Consider the following 17,116-nt stretch of genomic DNA (forward strand, 5'->3'; position numbering starts at 1 on the left):
GATGAGAGATTGACGGGGGATGGGTTAGAAAGGAATGCATTGTTAACCCCTCGCACACGCCATCGAGGTGGTAGTAAGAACGCCCGTAAGAAGAAAAATATGTGGTTCACAAATAATGAGCAGCCATACTTGTCAGTAGAGGAGTTTGAAGTCGGGGGACTTAGATTTAGGGTTTTAAAGAGCAAGGTTAAAGTTCTGACTGAGAATACCCCAACCCTACAGGGGAGGGGCACAATGCCTGGCTAAAGAAAAAAAATAAGGAAAACGGAAGGGATGTCAATACCGAAAGAAGATTAAGAGGCTTCAAGGGCCTTCCTGATTATAGCACAAATAATTTATCGGATAGATTCAAAGGACTGACTGTAGAAGAAGTTGGGGGATGATTTACACTCAGCTATTGGCTGGATGTCCTTTGTAGATCCCTTAAGGCGCCACTGAGAGGGGCACCTGAAGAGTGTGTTGAGATGGTGGAGGGCACTAACTTCTGGCTTGTATGAAGTCAAAGTTTGGAGAGAGTCCAAGGAGAGATTATGACAGGGAGACAAATACCAGTGATGAATAGGTTCATTAAAAAAATTACATAAGAGCTTGTGTTTTTCCACTCGTATATTAAGATGGTGGAAATTCCCAAACCGGAGGGGCACATGAGATAAAATATTGGGGAAATTTCTTTTGAGGTATGAGAAAATGACAATTGGAAAAACAGAAATAATGAATATGGTCATTAAAAAACAAGTTACATAAGAGATAAATGTCTTCCCGCTTGAAATATTGGGGACATCTCTTATCAAAAAGGTAAACTTTTGTATGCAAAAAAGATATATAAGGAATAAGCTTTTAGACCTTAGGATGGGATCTTAGAAGTTTGCCTCACAAGATATCTACGAGCTGTTGAAGAGAGAGCAACACAAGACAGCTGTATTCAAGCTGGAGTGGCGCGCTCCCTCTGCGCGCCACTCCAGGATATGGATATGGAGAGAGGAGTGACGTACACGGTGCGGACTCAGCTGAAGAAAGAGCCACGCAGAACAACTATAACCAAGCTGGAGTGGTAATTATAATCTATATTACTTGTAGAAGTAGGAAAGGTAACACATTATAAGTTTCCTTTTATTTTAATATCTTTTATGTCTCATTAAGGTACTATATAAGGTAGGAAAATGTAGAGAAGTTATCATAGTTAGATAAATATAATATTCTAGAAATAGTTTCTTTTTAAACGTCCAGAAGGGGGAGCTATAGGATAAGGCTAAGGCCAAAGAGGATGGATATTGGAGGGGTGTACCTTGATTTTTAAACATCATGGTGGAAAGGTAAATTAGAAAGAGCTAGAGGGGTATATGTAACTTGCATGTGATTAGCAAACTGCAAAAGATGATATGTACACTGTAATCTGTATAACTCTATTCTTTTGATTGATTATAATAAAGTATATCTTACTATAATCATATGTGATAAAGAGTCTTTAGAGGAATACATTGAATACAGGACATCGATTACCAGATTTGCATCACACCCTTCACTTTGAGACTGGGCTGGAAGTTCAGTAGAACTTACCAGGGCTCCAGGACGTTCGGAGTACTTGAGTTCGTCCCCGAGACACCTCATGGTGAGGTACTGCTCGTGGGAACGTGAGGTCTGAGCTCGGCAAGGGGTCCGTGGCTCACGACAGGTGCACCAACTTAGAGGAACCCTGCTCCTCCTTGGCACCATCCAGATCTATACCCTGGGACATAAACCTGTCATTCCTTCTGCCATTTATTATTCAAACTCCCACACTCCCTAATTAAACTCCCACACACAAAGCAGCGGTATTTAGGCTGGAGTTGTGCAGAGCTAAAAAACTATGCAGCTATTTTGTTCAAGGGTCATGTCCATTGTCTTACCCTTTGTTGATATTAAAAGCATTCATCAACAACCATTTTAGCAATTGATTTCGTGTTAATTTGCCCCTGCATATAAGGTCAATGGGCAATGTGACCATGCACAACATCATGGTTTACTTCTTTTGGATGCCTTTGTGCATCAGGCCCTTGAAAGAGAGCGTGTCTATGGAGGCCGTGCTGATATAGAGACATAGAGATGAATGGTTATTATCTCTACGGGATTTAGATTACCAGCGCCAGTGCTTTTACAGTTCTGTGACTTCTTGGAGACACAAATTATGAGACAAACATCCCAATCCAACCCTATTCCACCACATCTTCAAGTACTTACTTACCACTGGAGCATCTGAAATGGAGATTGGAGACGGATCAGTGTTTCCCAGTTCTCTGTTAGTCGTGCGCTCCCCTTGGTCATCAAAAGATCATCAGATACATCAAATTCCCATACGCTAAGTCACGTTAAGAGTGACTTTCATGCCATCACTGGATTACCCAACATCAGAGTAATAGAGTAATAGCTACATCTAGGCAGAGTTGAAGACTCGAGTCTGCGACTTGGATTCAAGTCGCACTCAAGTCGCTAAAAAATTACTTGCGACTTAACGGAATTTACTACATACATTAGTGTTGCGTGTCTCTGTGCTATGCTGTTATCATTTTGAGTGTATTTGTCCACTAAGCCCTGGTGTTAAATGACTATGCTATGACTAACTTGAAATTACCAGCTCCCAGCTGTTTCAAAACGTAGCTTGAGCTGGTCAAACCGTGTTGAGTATGGAGCTGGTCTGAGCGGGTCAACCATCTTCCAGCTGTTTCAAAACCTGTTGAGATGTTTTTTTCAGCAGGGAGGATATACCCACCTGATCGTCTTTGGAAATAAAACAACAAACAAATGTTGGACTAAGATCTCGGGTGGAGCATGCACTACATTAAACTTTATTAGGCGTCTACTGTAAATATCCACCAACCAAGGTTAGTATTTATATTACCCTGACTGATATGACTGAGCTAGCTAATGCTATCAATCAGTTGCTTCAGAAGCTGAACAAATGACAGCGAACTACAGTAGCTATCTAATAAGCTGTTGTCTAACCAATGTAATTCTAAAATAAACTGTCTCTGCTTCCATGCTATAAAACATAAGAGAATAAGTCATGTTAGCTGACATAATCACTGAGCTATGAGTTGGTTCAGTTGAGTTTATTTACACCAGGGGTGCACAGCAAGGGCAGATAACACCTCTGTAGATACCAATTTAGAAAACTATTTTGCATAACAAAATTGCATTCACCTGAGTTGCCTACTTTTCCTTAGTTTTCCATATTTCTCATGAATTCATTATAATTTGTACTGAAAATGTACCCAGATTGCGCAATTCTGTTTCTTTGCTTTGTAAGTAGTTTTTGATAGCTGCCTTTTGACTTATTTGTTTTGGCTAATGTTCAAAAGTTATTCAAAAAGGAATTTCCTACCCTAGGTCTACCATTATAAAGTTAACACTGATTGCAGCAGAAGGCATGGGACAGTTTGTGAAAGCAACTGGCCTATTGAATACTTGCAAGGTAAAACACATATTACAGAATTTCAATGAACTGATTACTTCAAATGTTGAGAAATGAATACATTTCACTATTATTTATTTATTAACCTTTATATATATAGGGTAAGTTGACTGAGCACACATGCTCTTTTACAGCAACGCCCTCCAGTGGGTTCTGGGTCTACCTCGGGGTCTCCGCCGAGTTGGACATGCCCGGAAAACCTCCAAAGGGAGGCGCCTAGGAGGCATCCTGATCAGATGCCCGAACCAGCTCAATTGGCTCCTTTTGACACGAAGGAGCAGCGGCTCTACTCCAAGCTCCCTCCGGATGTCCGAGCTGCTCACCCTATCTCTAAGGTTGAGCCCAGCCACCTTACGGAGGAAGCTCATTTTGGCCAGTTGTATCTGCAATCTCGTTCTTTCAGTCACTACCCAAAGCTCAGGACCATAGGTGAGGGTTGGGAAGTAGATCGACCGGTAAATCGAGAGCTTCGCCTTCCGGCTCAGCTCCCTCTTCACCGCGACGGTCTGTCACAACGCCCGCATTACTGCTGATGGTGCACCGATCCGTCAATCACCATCTTAACGCGGTGGAGGGGTTGTGTCCCGGTGATCCTGGGAGCTATGTTGTCGGGGGAATTAGCCCCTGGTAGGGTCTCCCAAGCAAATTGGTCTGGGGGAGGGGCCAGACAAAGAGCAATTAAAAGACTCCATGATACGGCCACACAATGACCCAGGTACCTCGCCTGGAAAAGGGAAACCGGGGCCCCCTTCTGGAGCCAGACCCGGGAGGGGAGCTTGTCGGCGAGCGTCTGGTGGCTGTGTCTGGTGGCTGATCCCTGGCGTCGCAGACTGGTTCTGGGGATGTGGCTTGGACTCTCATCCCAAATTTCCTTTAACAGGTCCAAAATACCATGGGACCTTTGCCTGTACAATAACTCATTAGGGGAAAATCCTGTGGTGGCTTGGAGAACCGCTCTTGTGGCAAACAGCAGGGGGTCAATTAGTTTATCCCAATTTTGGATATTGGTGGAAACAAACTTACAAATCATTGTCTTCAGAATCTTATTGAACCGCTCCATCAGCCCATCGGTGTGGGGGTGGTCGACCCTGGTTCGGATAGACCTGACGTCCAAACATTTGCATAGCTCTTTCAGTGACATGAATGAGGTGCCTTGAGCTGTGAGAATCTCTTTTCAATTAAATGAAACAGCATCTCCACAATAGTCTTATATTGCGGAGGGGGGACGCCTCTGGATATCGGGTGGCATAGTCTACTAGGACTAACACAAATTGATAGCCTGGTCTGAGACTTCTCCTTGTAACGTTTCTCCCTATGGTTTCCCCACAATAGAAGCAGACTCAATTGCGGGAGTTTTGCTGCATTCCATTTTCCATTTGAGATGGGAATTTCCCAGTTTAAATGTCCAACTTCAAGCGTTCCAGGTGCACAACGCGAAACGTTAACAAAAACAGGGGTGACCGTGAACTGGTGGTGTTTATGTGGCAAGTGTATAAACACATGAACTCATGAAGGAGCGACATAGCTCAGGCAGTAAGAGCAGTCGTCTGGCAGTTGGAGGGTTGCCGGTTCGATCCCCCGCCTGGGCTGTGTCGAAGTGTCACCCAAGACACCCAACCCCCAAAATGCTCCTGACAAGCTGGTTGGCGCCTTGCATGGCAGCCAATTACCGTTGGTGTGTGTGTGTGTGTGTGTGTGTGTGTGTGTGTGTGTGTGTGTGTGTGTGTGTGTGTGTGTGTGTGTGTGTGAGTGTGTGTATGAATGGGTGAATGAGAAGCATCAATTGTACAGCACTTTGGATAAAGGTGCTATATAAATGCCAACCATTTACCATGAACATTCTGCGCTGACCCAACGTCAGAAATTATACCACTCATTAACTGTGCTCCTGTCAGGTCCGGTGTTTTCGCGGTCTAGTCTTTTGTCTATGTGCATCGCGTTTCCGTGTTTTAGTACCCTCTGCACACACCATAGCCACCCTGTCCATTCATTCATTGTTCTGTTCAGTATATCGGCAGTTTGTTATGTGTCAACCCCATACTTTCCAGCATTTAAACCTGATTGATACCCAGTACAACCCTTTTTGTTTTCCACTTCTGCATTTTGTTGATCCCGTCTGTCTTGTTCTGAACTGTTTATTGACCTGCTTTGTCTTGTGGATACTGTGGTGACCCGCTGGTTGAGAGAGAGAGCAAAATAGGTGAACAAAAAATATATTTATTTTCTTTAAGTGCCTTCAGGGCACATCTCAATTGTCCAAACAGAAAAGTGATTCCTTTTTCAAAAAAAAAAAAAGCGGCCAAAAAATTAGGAAAGGGAGAAAAAACAAAAAAAAGGACCGGAATTCACGTGACCGCGTCCGTCCGTCGTTGTCAGTGGCGGGGCCGTCCAATCCTCTTGTCGCCTGTCTTTCATTAGAGATCCTCACATGCACTGGCTCCGAGTCTCTCTCCCTTTGTCATGAGCCCCGTTCTGTTCTCGAGCCCTTTTGTAGGGCATCTCTCTCTTTCTTGAAATTGGTCCGGCTGCGCCTGTCCAATCAGAAATTATTAGTAGTGAGTGTTCGCATTCCACACGCGCCTCTCCCCAGTGTTGCTGGCCTTGGTGCTAATTCTCCTCACCGGGCTCTCTCCAAGGTGCCGACCTATTAAATACGACATAGGGAAATATAAGTTGTTAATTATTTTCCCCAGCTCCTGGCGCCGGCGCACGGGTTGTTCCACTCCAGTGGTGTACCAATCCCAGATTGCGCCTGTTGTTAGATAGAGGGGAGCAGAGTCCTGCACAGGTTCGTGCCATCTCTTCAATAGGTTAATATGGTACCTTTGTACAGTATGTCTCCTCCCCACCTGTCTTACGGTGTAGTTAACCAGGCCAAATTTGGCTACCACCTCGTAGGGGCCATGCCATTTGGCCAGAAACTTTCACTCACTTGTGGGGATCAGTACCATTACCTTGTCTGTGGGCTGGAATTCCCGCACCTGGGCATTCCGGTTGTACAGTCAGGCCTGCTCTACTTGGGCCGGACTCATGTGCTCCTGGACCATCGGCCAGATTCTCGCCATTCGTTGGTCTATGGACTCCACACGTTCCACGAGGGACCGCTGTCGGGACGGCTGCTGTTCCCAGGCCTCCTTCGCGAGGTCCAGTAGCCCTCGTGGCCATCTCCCATACAGCAGCTCGAAGGGGGCGTACTCTGTGGATGCCTGTGGGACCTCACGGATGGAGAACATTAAATATGGTAATAAATGGTCCCAGTCCTTACCATCAGTGGCGATCATCTTTCTCATCATCGACTTTAGGGTCTTATTAAAGCGTTCTACCAGCCCGTCTGTCTGGGGGTGGTAGAGGCAAGTCAGCGGGTGGCGTAGTCTACGATCACTAATATGTAGCGGTGGCCTCGGCTAGACTTGGGTAGGGGTCCCACTATGTCCATGGTGATGTTGCGGAATAGCACGTCTATAATGGGGAGAGGTATTAGGGGATTGCGATACGTTACCCTGGGGCTGTGAAGTTGACACTCCGCGCACTGCCGGCAGTAGTCCTCCAAGGCTCTCTTGATGCCGGACCAGTAAAACTGGGACAGGATCCGTTCCTGCGTCTTCTCACGTCCCAGGTGTGCCCCCAACAGGTGGGTGTGGGCGAGATACAGCACCTTGGAGGTGTGGGTCTGGGGTACCAGGAGCTGTTCTACTTCTTCATTATTAATTGTACATGTTCGATGGAGAAAGCCATTCTGTACTTTAAAATAAGGTGAGGCCGGCCTACTCACCCCGCCTTGTGGGACGCCCTCAATGTAGGCTGCCGCTTCCAGGCCTGGGCGAGGAGGGGGTCTCGCAGCTGGGCGGAGCCAAAATCCGTTGGGGCCCTTTCTAAGCCCGGTTGGAACTCCCCGGTGCTACCCCTTTCAGCCACCAGGGGTTGCTGTGGGTCCGGTCCCTCCAGGGCTGTGTCCGTGATCTCCGTGAGGGGTCGTGACGTCCATCTTCTCCTCACTGGTGGGGTCTCTTCACCGTCGCTCTCCCCGGAAGGGGCTACCCAAACCGGGTGTGGTTCCCAGTGGCCCTTACGGCGGGGTCGGGTGGTGGTGGCTGGCCTCTCTGGGGTCGGCCTCTCATTCCAGTAGCTGAGGAATAGGGGACAGTCTCTTCCCAACAGCACAGCCACCGGTAGCTTTTCGACCACCCCCACCTCTCCAGTGAATTGCCCCTAGGGGTGGTGATGGTTACCTCGGTGGTGGGGTAGTGTCGCACATCGCCATGGATACACGTGACGGCGATGGCTTCGCCCCGTCTCTCTCCTGCTAGGGTAGACCTCACGAGGGTAATGGCGCTCCCGGAGTCCAGTAAAGCCTCAGCGTCTTGGCCCCCAATCCGGATCGGCAGCCTTGGAGCAGCAGTGCCCTTGTGGGCCTAGCACGTGGTGAGGTAGTGGCAGGGTCGGCCCGTCTCTGGTTCCGGTGGCCATGGATCCTCCATACCGGGACAGTCCCGGCTCAGGTGGCCCTCCCGGCCGCAGGCGAAGCACCGCCTGGTCTCCCTCCGTCTGGGTCCCTCCGCCCTGTCGTCCTCCTTCCACCTCGGTCTGGTTCGAGGCTCAGGTCGGACAGCCGCTGGAGGTCTTCGAGGGCTGTCAGTTTTAGTCACCCTGATCATCTCCTGCACCACCTGGTGGTTCTCAAGAAGGTGGACCAGGGCCCCCTGTGCGGGGCCCCACATACTTTATAATTTCCAGGGCCAGGGCTCGGACACAGCGGTCCAACACCACCCGGTCGAGTAGGGGCGGCCCGTCACCCTCTATTAGCCAGCTCCTGGTCAGCCGACCCAGGGCCATCACCTGGGCTCGCGCAGGGAGGGCGGGGTCGTATGTCCACTGCTGGAACCGCTGGGCCCGGGCTGGAAGGCTGTAGCCATACTGAGCTAGGATGGTGGCCTTCAGGGTGGGGTACATTACATTACATTACATGGCATTTAGCAGATGCTCTTATCCAGAGGGACGTACAATGAACTGCAAATCAAACACAAGTATGAGTGCTAAGAAGAGCCGCGGTGGCGCAACAGGCTAAGACGTTGCAGTTGCACACCGGGGACCGAAGTTTGGCCGGCTCACGTGGGGCAGCAATAATTGGCTCGCTGCTCCAGAGGGAGGGACTTGGCAGGGTTATTAGATCGCTGCACAATAAGCACCTCGGGCGCCTCGGAATCACGGCAACGGGCACGAGACGAGACGGCTTGAAGAAGGTGTGTCGCTCTCATTCGGGCCGCCGAGGGACGGGGTACGGGCGGTACATCTAATACGACTACAATCAACTTTCAAACTAGCATACCACAGCTGGTAGCTAGAATACCCTCAATACAACAGCCAATAAAAACAACAATATCTATACAAGTAACAATATCTATACAATCTATACATAAGTGCCATTACAGTCTAAGGCTAATCATGGTGGTGAGTTAGGGAAGGAAAGGTGTAGCCTGAAGAGATGAGTCTTCAGTCTGCGCTTGAAGGAGGTCAGAGACTCTGCCGTTCTGACATCCACCGGGAGGTCATTCCACCACCGTGGCAGAGTCTCTGTCCTCCTTCAAGCGCAGACTGAAGACTCATCTCTTCAGATGGGACCAGGACAGACAGCAGTCTTGAGCGTGAAGTGCAGGTGTGGCGAGGGGGAGGTGCCAGACAGCACAAAGTCGCAGAACGGAGGGGTCTTGTTGAGGTATAGGTCTTGATAAGGGATTGAATATATACAGGGGCTGATCCCATAACTGCCTGGTATGCAAGCACCAAAATTTTTAATTTGATGCGAGCCATAACAGGCAGCCAGTGGAGGTTGTTGAGCAGGGGGGTGACATGTGAATGTCTGGGAACATTGAATACCAGACGGGCTGCAGCATTCTGCCTGTTGCCTGACAGCCTGTTGTCCTTCTCCGAGAATTATAATAATACTGTTCCACTCAATTATAATTATGATTAAGCATATTTTATTGTAGTCAAGTAAATAGAATTATACAGTTCACAGGTTAAATATGATCTTTCAGTTTGCTAGTCACATACATTGCTTTATATTCTTTCAACTGTATACCGGTGCTTTTACGTATTTCACATAAGGTTCATATAACCCCTTTGTTTTCTAATTCACCTTTCACCGGATGTTTATAAAGTTCACCCAGCAAATATCCATCCTCTTTAGCCTTTACCTTATCCTATGACTCCCCCTTCAGGGAGATAAAAGCTACTCCTAGAATATTGTGGGCACGAACACCCCTAAACTTTTCTACTTTATTCCTACCTTATATAGTATCTTACTGAAAAATAAAATACATAAAAATGAAAGGAAACTTATAACTTTAAATCACCTAACAATGCTACCTTCTACCTTATAAGTAATGTAGGGAAAATTCACAGAGCAGGAGACCCCCCCCCCCAAAAGTACAAATAAAAATCAGACTCTGCCCTAATGAACAAGCTGGTTCCTCCAACGCTTTCGAAAATGTAGGCTAAGAGTGTATCAATATATATGTATACACAACATATAATCAATATATCATATGTATGCTGTTTTTATTAAATTGAATGAACCTAGAACCTGTTTATAACCAAGCTTATGAAAACGCAAGAAACCACAGTGTACACTGTCGAAAGGAGAGCAAAGACTGCAAGATTAAAGAATTATGTTTAGTCACTTAGAATAAAGTAGTGATTAGATGTGTAGTAATATATATTCCATAATTTCTTTGATGATTAATGTATATCTTCTATGATGTCACTGCTGTTCAGTTTACCTATACTTTCTATGACTTGCTTTTATTTTCATTTGATGTCTATCATATAATTTCTATGATTTTGATTTGACTGATGCTCAGTACATCTGTGTACTCCTTTATGACTTTTTACTGATGAATATTGCTATTAGAAATGCATAGGTGACCCACATGTAATAATCCAAAGTTAAGTGAAATGATGAATATGAGGTGGAAATCACCAAAACTGATCTGTAGGTCGTAGAAAGTTCTGGAAAACACTATATAGTGAATAGCACCGTGTTTCATATGTTTTTCATGTTCAAAACTTAAGTTTATTAGACGACACAGCCTATAGCACAAAATGTATGGAAAATGTTCTTTCTTTGTTTTGAGAATCAAGGGGAAAATTCGCCACAGTGGATTCAGGACTGAAAAGTAAACATCTGCAACGTAGCCAGGTCATATGATGGTTTTTAAGAAAGCTATTGGTTGTACTGAGATAAGGATTGTGCATAAAAAGAAGGTTTTGTCTATTATTCAAGGTTGGAAATCTGAGGATTTGAACTGGCTTTTGTGCACGTGTGCTACAATAAAGTCAAATTTTCTGCAGACTTTGCTTTCGTGGGATCTTTTCACTTCCTGGAATTGTTTTACAACTGATTGGAGATCGGACCTTGAGAGCTTCTGTTTCCTAGCAACGACAGTAATACAAAATATAATTACCACCCATGCCCTAAATATAGCCGTCTCGCTTTCTGCGGGATTTGATCCCTCCTCCTTGCTGTTGATGAGCTCTTTGAACAGTTGCCTTGGTTTGGGAATCTGGGGCAGGATCAGGACCCGGACTTTCGAAAGACGTGACTTTGCTCCAGTCACTGGCTCCAATACTGCAGATGTCCTTGGAGACAGCCTTCACCTGCACTTCGTACCGCGAGTGCCTGTTGTATGGGATGTGCACTGGTGTGTCCGGTAAACTATACTTCTCCTGCCAGTCAGAGGACCCGCTGCTTCTGTAGCGGTACGTGTACTTCCAGCAGTCTTCGAACACGTCGGGGGGGTTGCAGTGCAGCCGCAGCATGTGCCTCTCCTCACTGACACTGAGGTTAGGGGGGGGAGGCTTCAGGTTCTTGCGTGGGTCCAGCAGGAAGGTGTTCTGTAGCGTGGAGGGACCCCGTGTCCCATTCAAGAGGATGTAAATGTCGGTGAATTCGGGCAGCTTTCCATGGAGATGACACCCTGTTTTATCCTCCCCGCTGTAGAAGTACAGGCCACAGCTACCCAAGGTCTTCATTTCCATATGCTTATGTCAGTAGTAGAGCTGGAGGTCTCTGGTCCTGTCTGTTGGCCGCCAGGTGCAGTTCGTGGCTCCAAGCATGTCGTAAAAGCACTTAAACTCTTTCACCAGCTTTTCTGTATGATGAGGGATGCCATGAACACCTCTTCGCTATCAGTCCTGTTGCCACATCTCTTGGGCTGAGTCCGCACTGTCTACGTCACTCCGTTCTCCATATCCAGACATTCCTGGTAATTTACATTTACATTTTAGTCATTTGGCAGGGATTGTATGTAAGGTGGGGCAGTCCCCTTAGCAGCCTGAAATGCCAACACTAGGGCCTTGAAACGGATGCGTGCGGCAATGGGAAGCCAGTGGAGGCCAATGAGAAGCGGTAATACGTAGATTCCTCCATACCGGACTCCAGGTCAAATTTACGCAGAAGTCGTTGGGGAATTGCAGATACACATCACTAGGCAGAGGGAGCGCGCCACTCCAGCTTGATTATAGTTGTCCTGCGTTGCTCTCTCCTCAACAGCCCTTAGATATCTTGTTAAGCGAAATCCTAAGAGGCTTTTTTAACGTCTATAAGCTCACTCCTTATATATCCTGAAACTTGTATAGAAGTGTACCATACTGAGTGGGAAACACTAGCTCTTATGCAACTTATTTAATGAGCCTATTCATCACTGTTATCTGCCTCACTGTCATAGTCTCTCTTAGACTCTCTCCACACTTTGACGTCATACAAGCCAGCAGTAAGTGCCTTCCACCAGCTCAATACATTCTTCAGGTGCTCTTTCTTGTGGCGCCTTAAGGAATCTACAAAGGACATCCAACTAATAGCCGAGTGTAATTCATCCCCCAACTCCTCATACTCTTTCATTTCCCAATCGTCCACATTGTTTTCCTCATCTCTCCCCTGTAGGAGCAAGCCCACACTTCTCAACCAAGAATGTTATTATACATTCATGTTACGCATGGCCTCAGTCAGACCTTTAGCCTTGCTCCTTAGTACCCTAAATCTAAGTCCTCCGACTTCAGACTCCTCTGCTGACAAGTTTTGAAAAAAAATTGAAAGCCGTCTTCCACTCATCTGCCTCGTGGATGCGGGCCAGGTGGTAGGCATTGCAGAGCCCACGGCAGTCGATGCAAGGGCATAGTGACTTGTCCTTCTTCTCAATGAAGAAGAACCCGGAACCGGCTGGAGAGGATAGGGTATGGATCAGGCCGGCAGCCAGGGAATCACCAGTGTATTTCTCCATGGACAGGATCTCCAGGGAAGACAGGGAGATGAGACGACCTCTAGGGGGAGTAGTGCCGGGGTGTATCTCGATGGCACAGTCATATGAGCGGTGAGGAGGCAGGGAGCAGGCTTGAGATTTGATGAAAACCTGTCCAATGTCGTGGTAGACAGGTGGGACGGAGGACAGGATTTTGGGTGACGCAGGACAGCAATCAGGCTGGCTGGAGGCAGACTGGAGACAGGACTGGTGGCAGTTGGTTCCCTGGACCCAGTCCACTCGGGGATTGTGCTGGAGATGCCAGGGTCTGCCCAAAACCAGAGGAACGAGAAGAGACTTCATTATGTAGAGTGCGATCTCCTCCTGGTGGTTGCTGGAGATCTGCAGCCGGACTGGGGAGGTAATTGACTGCAGCCAAGGGAGTGCCAGTGAGCGCGTTGGTGCAGAGGGCTTGGGACAGTGTGGATGTGGGAACTCCCAGCTGACGGGACAGAGTAGAGCAGATCAGGTTGCCGTCAGCTCCGGAGTCGATTAGAACTTGCGGTTGCTAGCCCCCTCCCAGGAGATGTAGGCCATTACAGTGGATCTGGTGGTTGAGGGGGATTGCTGACGGGCGTTGTCCTTTTACTGAACAGTTATAAACGAAGTGGCCAGGTCCACCACAGTACAGACAGAGGTGCTCCAGCATCCGTCTCTCCTTCTCCAATAAGAGTCGGGTTTGCCCCACCTGTATGGGCTCAGGTTCAGGTTCAGGAGTGTCTCTGGGGATGGGACGCCTGGTATGGGGAACCGGAGGAGGCTGTAGGTGGTCAGGTTCCTGGGACCACCTGGTAGTGCATTGATCTCTCAGCAGAGTGTCTACACGGATGGCCAGGTCAAGGAGGGTATCGAGGGAGTCTGGCAGGTTGCAGGTGGTCAGCTGGCCCTGGATCTGCTCCGAAAACCCATTCTGGAAAGCGCCCCACAGGGTGGTGTGCCCCCATCCGGCTGAGGCCAGCAGGATCGGGAACTTGATGGAGTAATCAGAGACCGAACGAGAACCCTGGCGGATTCGGAACAGCTCATGAGAAGCCGCTGGCCCAGAGATAGCTGGGCCAAACACCCTATTCATGGCGGTAGAGAAGAGGGCGAAGTTGTCCCAGAAGGTGGTTCCCCACTCACGGGCTCGGCCAGACAGAAGAGTGATGACATAAGCTACCTTGGACCGTTCGGTGGGGCAGGTGGAAGGTTGTAGCTCAAAGATGAGCGATCACTGGGACAGGATCGCCAACGTAGCACTCCAAAGGTGGCAGACGGGGCTCAGGACAGGATCGGACTGGTTCAGGACCAGGAACAGGTTGAGGCTTGGAGACGTGTGCACTGACCAGAGAACTAGCCAACGTGGCCACCTGGTGGAGTAAGTTGGCCACGTTGTGGCTGAGGGAGTGGAGTTCGGTCTCATGAACTCCCAGGCATTGTCCCTGTAGTCTCAACACCTCCAATGCCGGGGTTGGGCTCACTGGGTCCATTCTGGCCACATCAGGTACATAGAACACCAGACCCAGAAGCGAGACCAAGGTGTAGCTCTTTGTTCCAAGTCTTTATTTAAATAAAGGCAGGTCAGACAGGCAAGATTCAATAACCAGCAAACAAGAATAGCAGGGAATAGGCAATTCATTATACAGTGTCCAGAAAAAGGGTCAATACTCCGGCAAACTGGAACAACAAGGATAATCCAAAACGGGGTTGTGGTCACAGGTGAAGGGTTGATAACATGCAGGCAAATCAGACAGAAACAGAATCAAAAGAACAAAAGAATAGAATTAACACATAACAATCTGGCAAAGAACCAGACAAGCAGAGGGCTTTTTATAAGACAGAAACAATCAGGAAGTGAAAATGCAGGTGAAACGAATAACATTGAATGAACAAACTGACATGATGACTACGATGTGCACAAGGGGGACCAAAAGACGTCAATGCAAAGTACATAGACAAAAGACAAGACAATGACAGGTGGGGGGGGGGGGTTATTTTGTAATTCTGTCTCCTAACAGCTCAACCTCAGTGCAGCTTGACCCATAGGGTGGCATGTTGACCAATATGAAATAGAACTGGTGCCTCTACTAATGGATCATTCTTAATCACGTGCCAATTTCCTTGACAACGATGTGTTGGAGGACAAGCAGCCAAAGCAACCCATTCATTTTTGTGGAGTTAAACTAGGCCTAGATGACAAGACATTTAACCAGGCGTCAAATCAACAAATCAAATGGGTGTTACACCACAGTAGATAAGCTATGCAATTACCTAACCTTATGAAAGTCACTTTGTATTGTAATGGACATTTTGCTTTGGCAAAATAAAAAATTATTATTGGCAAGTATACACACCACAGAAACTTGAGCATTATATCTTTAGTACAAACTTTTTTTCAGGGTACAATCATTGTTAATATTAACTATATTGTTTTGTTCAAAAAATGTAATGGGATACATTATTTAAAAAATGTATCCCAGGCATTCAAAGTTTTTTGCGACCAGAAACCCTTATGGCTATCTTTTGGTTGCTTTTTTAACTTGCTTGTTTCACGCTTTACAATGTTAATAATGAAAGTGTCACGTTTCAGGTCTGTCTTGCCCTGTTTTATGTTTTATCATTTGTCTTAGTCACGTATTGTCTTATCATGTATTATGTTAGTCTAGGTTCGTCATGTTGTTTAGTTTGTTTCTTGTTACGATTAATTTTCTTGTCATGTCTAGTTATGTTTCGTTACGATTATTTCACCTAGTTATGTTGAGTGGTTATCGTCTTAGTTCGTTTAGTGTTATGTTTTGATTTATGTTTATTGTTACGCAGACTGGTCGTTGTTTAAACATACACGTCTTTCCGCAAACCTTGCGTTCCGGCTTTCTCTCTGTCTTTCTGTCACTCACACCCTAATCGTTTCTATTTGTCTATTTACTAAAACTACTAATGCTAGATCAGGATTGGGTAAAACTAACAGACTAATCATGTGTTCATGTTACCTTATGTTTCTCGTGCATGTAATTTACTAATTTACTAACGCTAGGGCAGGATAGGTTTATTACTAACGATTACTAATTACCTTGTTAAACTTCTTATCCATCGCACCTGTTTTCCATTCCCTTGCTGCTCTCTAACTAATTGTCTACACCTGTCTACACCTGCATTTATAGCCCAGTCGCACTTCTGTTCGTTGCGAAATTGTCTGCCTCTTGTCCGTCAAAGCAACGCTTGAGCATGAGTCCCATTAATTACACGTTAAGATCCAAGCCTGTTTATCGACCACTGTTTATTGATTTCTGTTTCGTTGACCATCGCTTGTTTTTGACCACGTCCTTGCCTACTGTAATCCTAATTAATTAATGCATAAGTGGAGTTGAATATAAATGACATAAAACGCGTATGATTTGCCAATGCCTTCCCCCAGCCCAATGTATACCCCCTCAGTGAAACCTGCCAAATGTGAAATCATTTTATTTTAACCTGTTGCATAGTGCGTGTTACTTGATAAAGAGTTTACAACAGCTAGGCTATATTGCTAGGCTTTAGTCTTCCACAGCTCTGACAATTCACTGCTTACACTACGGAAATAAAATACACCGGTCAGCCAACCACCTGCTTAAACCAGTTTTTCATGATTAAAAAAGCTTCAAACGGTATACACTTGTCTATAAACACTTAATCATAAGTGAATTGCATTAAAAAGTTTAATTTTTAAATGAAAATGGATGTCTTGTAAGCTTATTGGGAGGGGGGTTGTGTGTGCACTGTTTCGTTATTGAAATATCTTGGTATGTACCCTATTGGTGTTCATGATAATATGTATGCTCCAGGACCTGTTGAATTTTTCATATTTAACAAGAAATATGCATAACATCTAATCCGGTGGGGCAGCCTGTAGCGTAATGGTTAAGGTAAATGACTGGGACACGCAAGGTCTGTGGTTCTAATCCCGGTGTAGCCACAATAAGATCTGCACAGCCATTGGGCCCTTGAGCAAGGCCCTTAACCCTGCATTGCTCCAGGGGAGGATGGTCTCCTGCTTAGTCTAATCAACTGTATGTCGCTCTGGATAAGAGAGTCTGCCAAATGCCAATAATGTAATGTAATGTAATCCTACATCAGTTTCACCCTTCTTCCCTCCATTGGAATTACACGGTACTGCATGTGGTGAATAGATCCCATGAATTTTTAAATATGGCGGGTCTTTATTTTTTTTAAATATGAAAAATTCTACAGGTCCTGGAGCACTTGTTAAGATAGATCATGAACACTAGTACGTACTAAGATATTTAAATAACAAAACCATGCACTATTAAGTGTTTATAGACATGTTTATACAGTTTGAAGTATTTTTAATCGTGTTTTTGGCTTGTTGTACTTCCATGAACAGAACTTCAATCTC

At 46.2% G+C, this 17,116-nt stretch overlaps 1 protein-coding gene across 1 annotated transcript in view; it reads right to left on the reverse strand.

Moving 5' to 3' along the window:
- The window catches only part of rnf20 (ring finger protein 20, E3 ubiquitin protein ligase), a 74,248-nt gene extending 67,510 nt beyond the window's left edge, over nucleotides 1-6,738 (reverse strand). Inside the window, exon 1 of the mRNA XM_061250647.1 lies at nucleotides 6,466-6,738. Coding sequence (XP_061106631.1) covers nucleotides 6,466-6,738 — 273 coding nt within the window. The remainder of the gene's footprint in view (nucleotides 1-6,465) is intronic.
- Between the last annotated feature and the right edge of the window lie 10,378 nt (nucleotides 6,739-17,116).

Source organism: Conger conger, chromosome 8, assembly GCF_963514075.1.
Source record: "Conger conger chromosome 8, fConCon1.1, whole genome shotgun sequence".
NCBI classification, from domain to species: domain Eukaryota; kingdom Metazoa; phylum Chordata; class Actinopteri; order Anguilliformes; family Congridae; genus Conger; species Conger conger.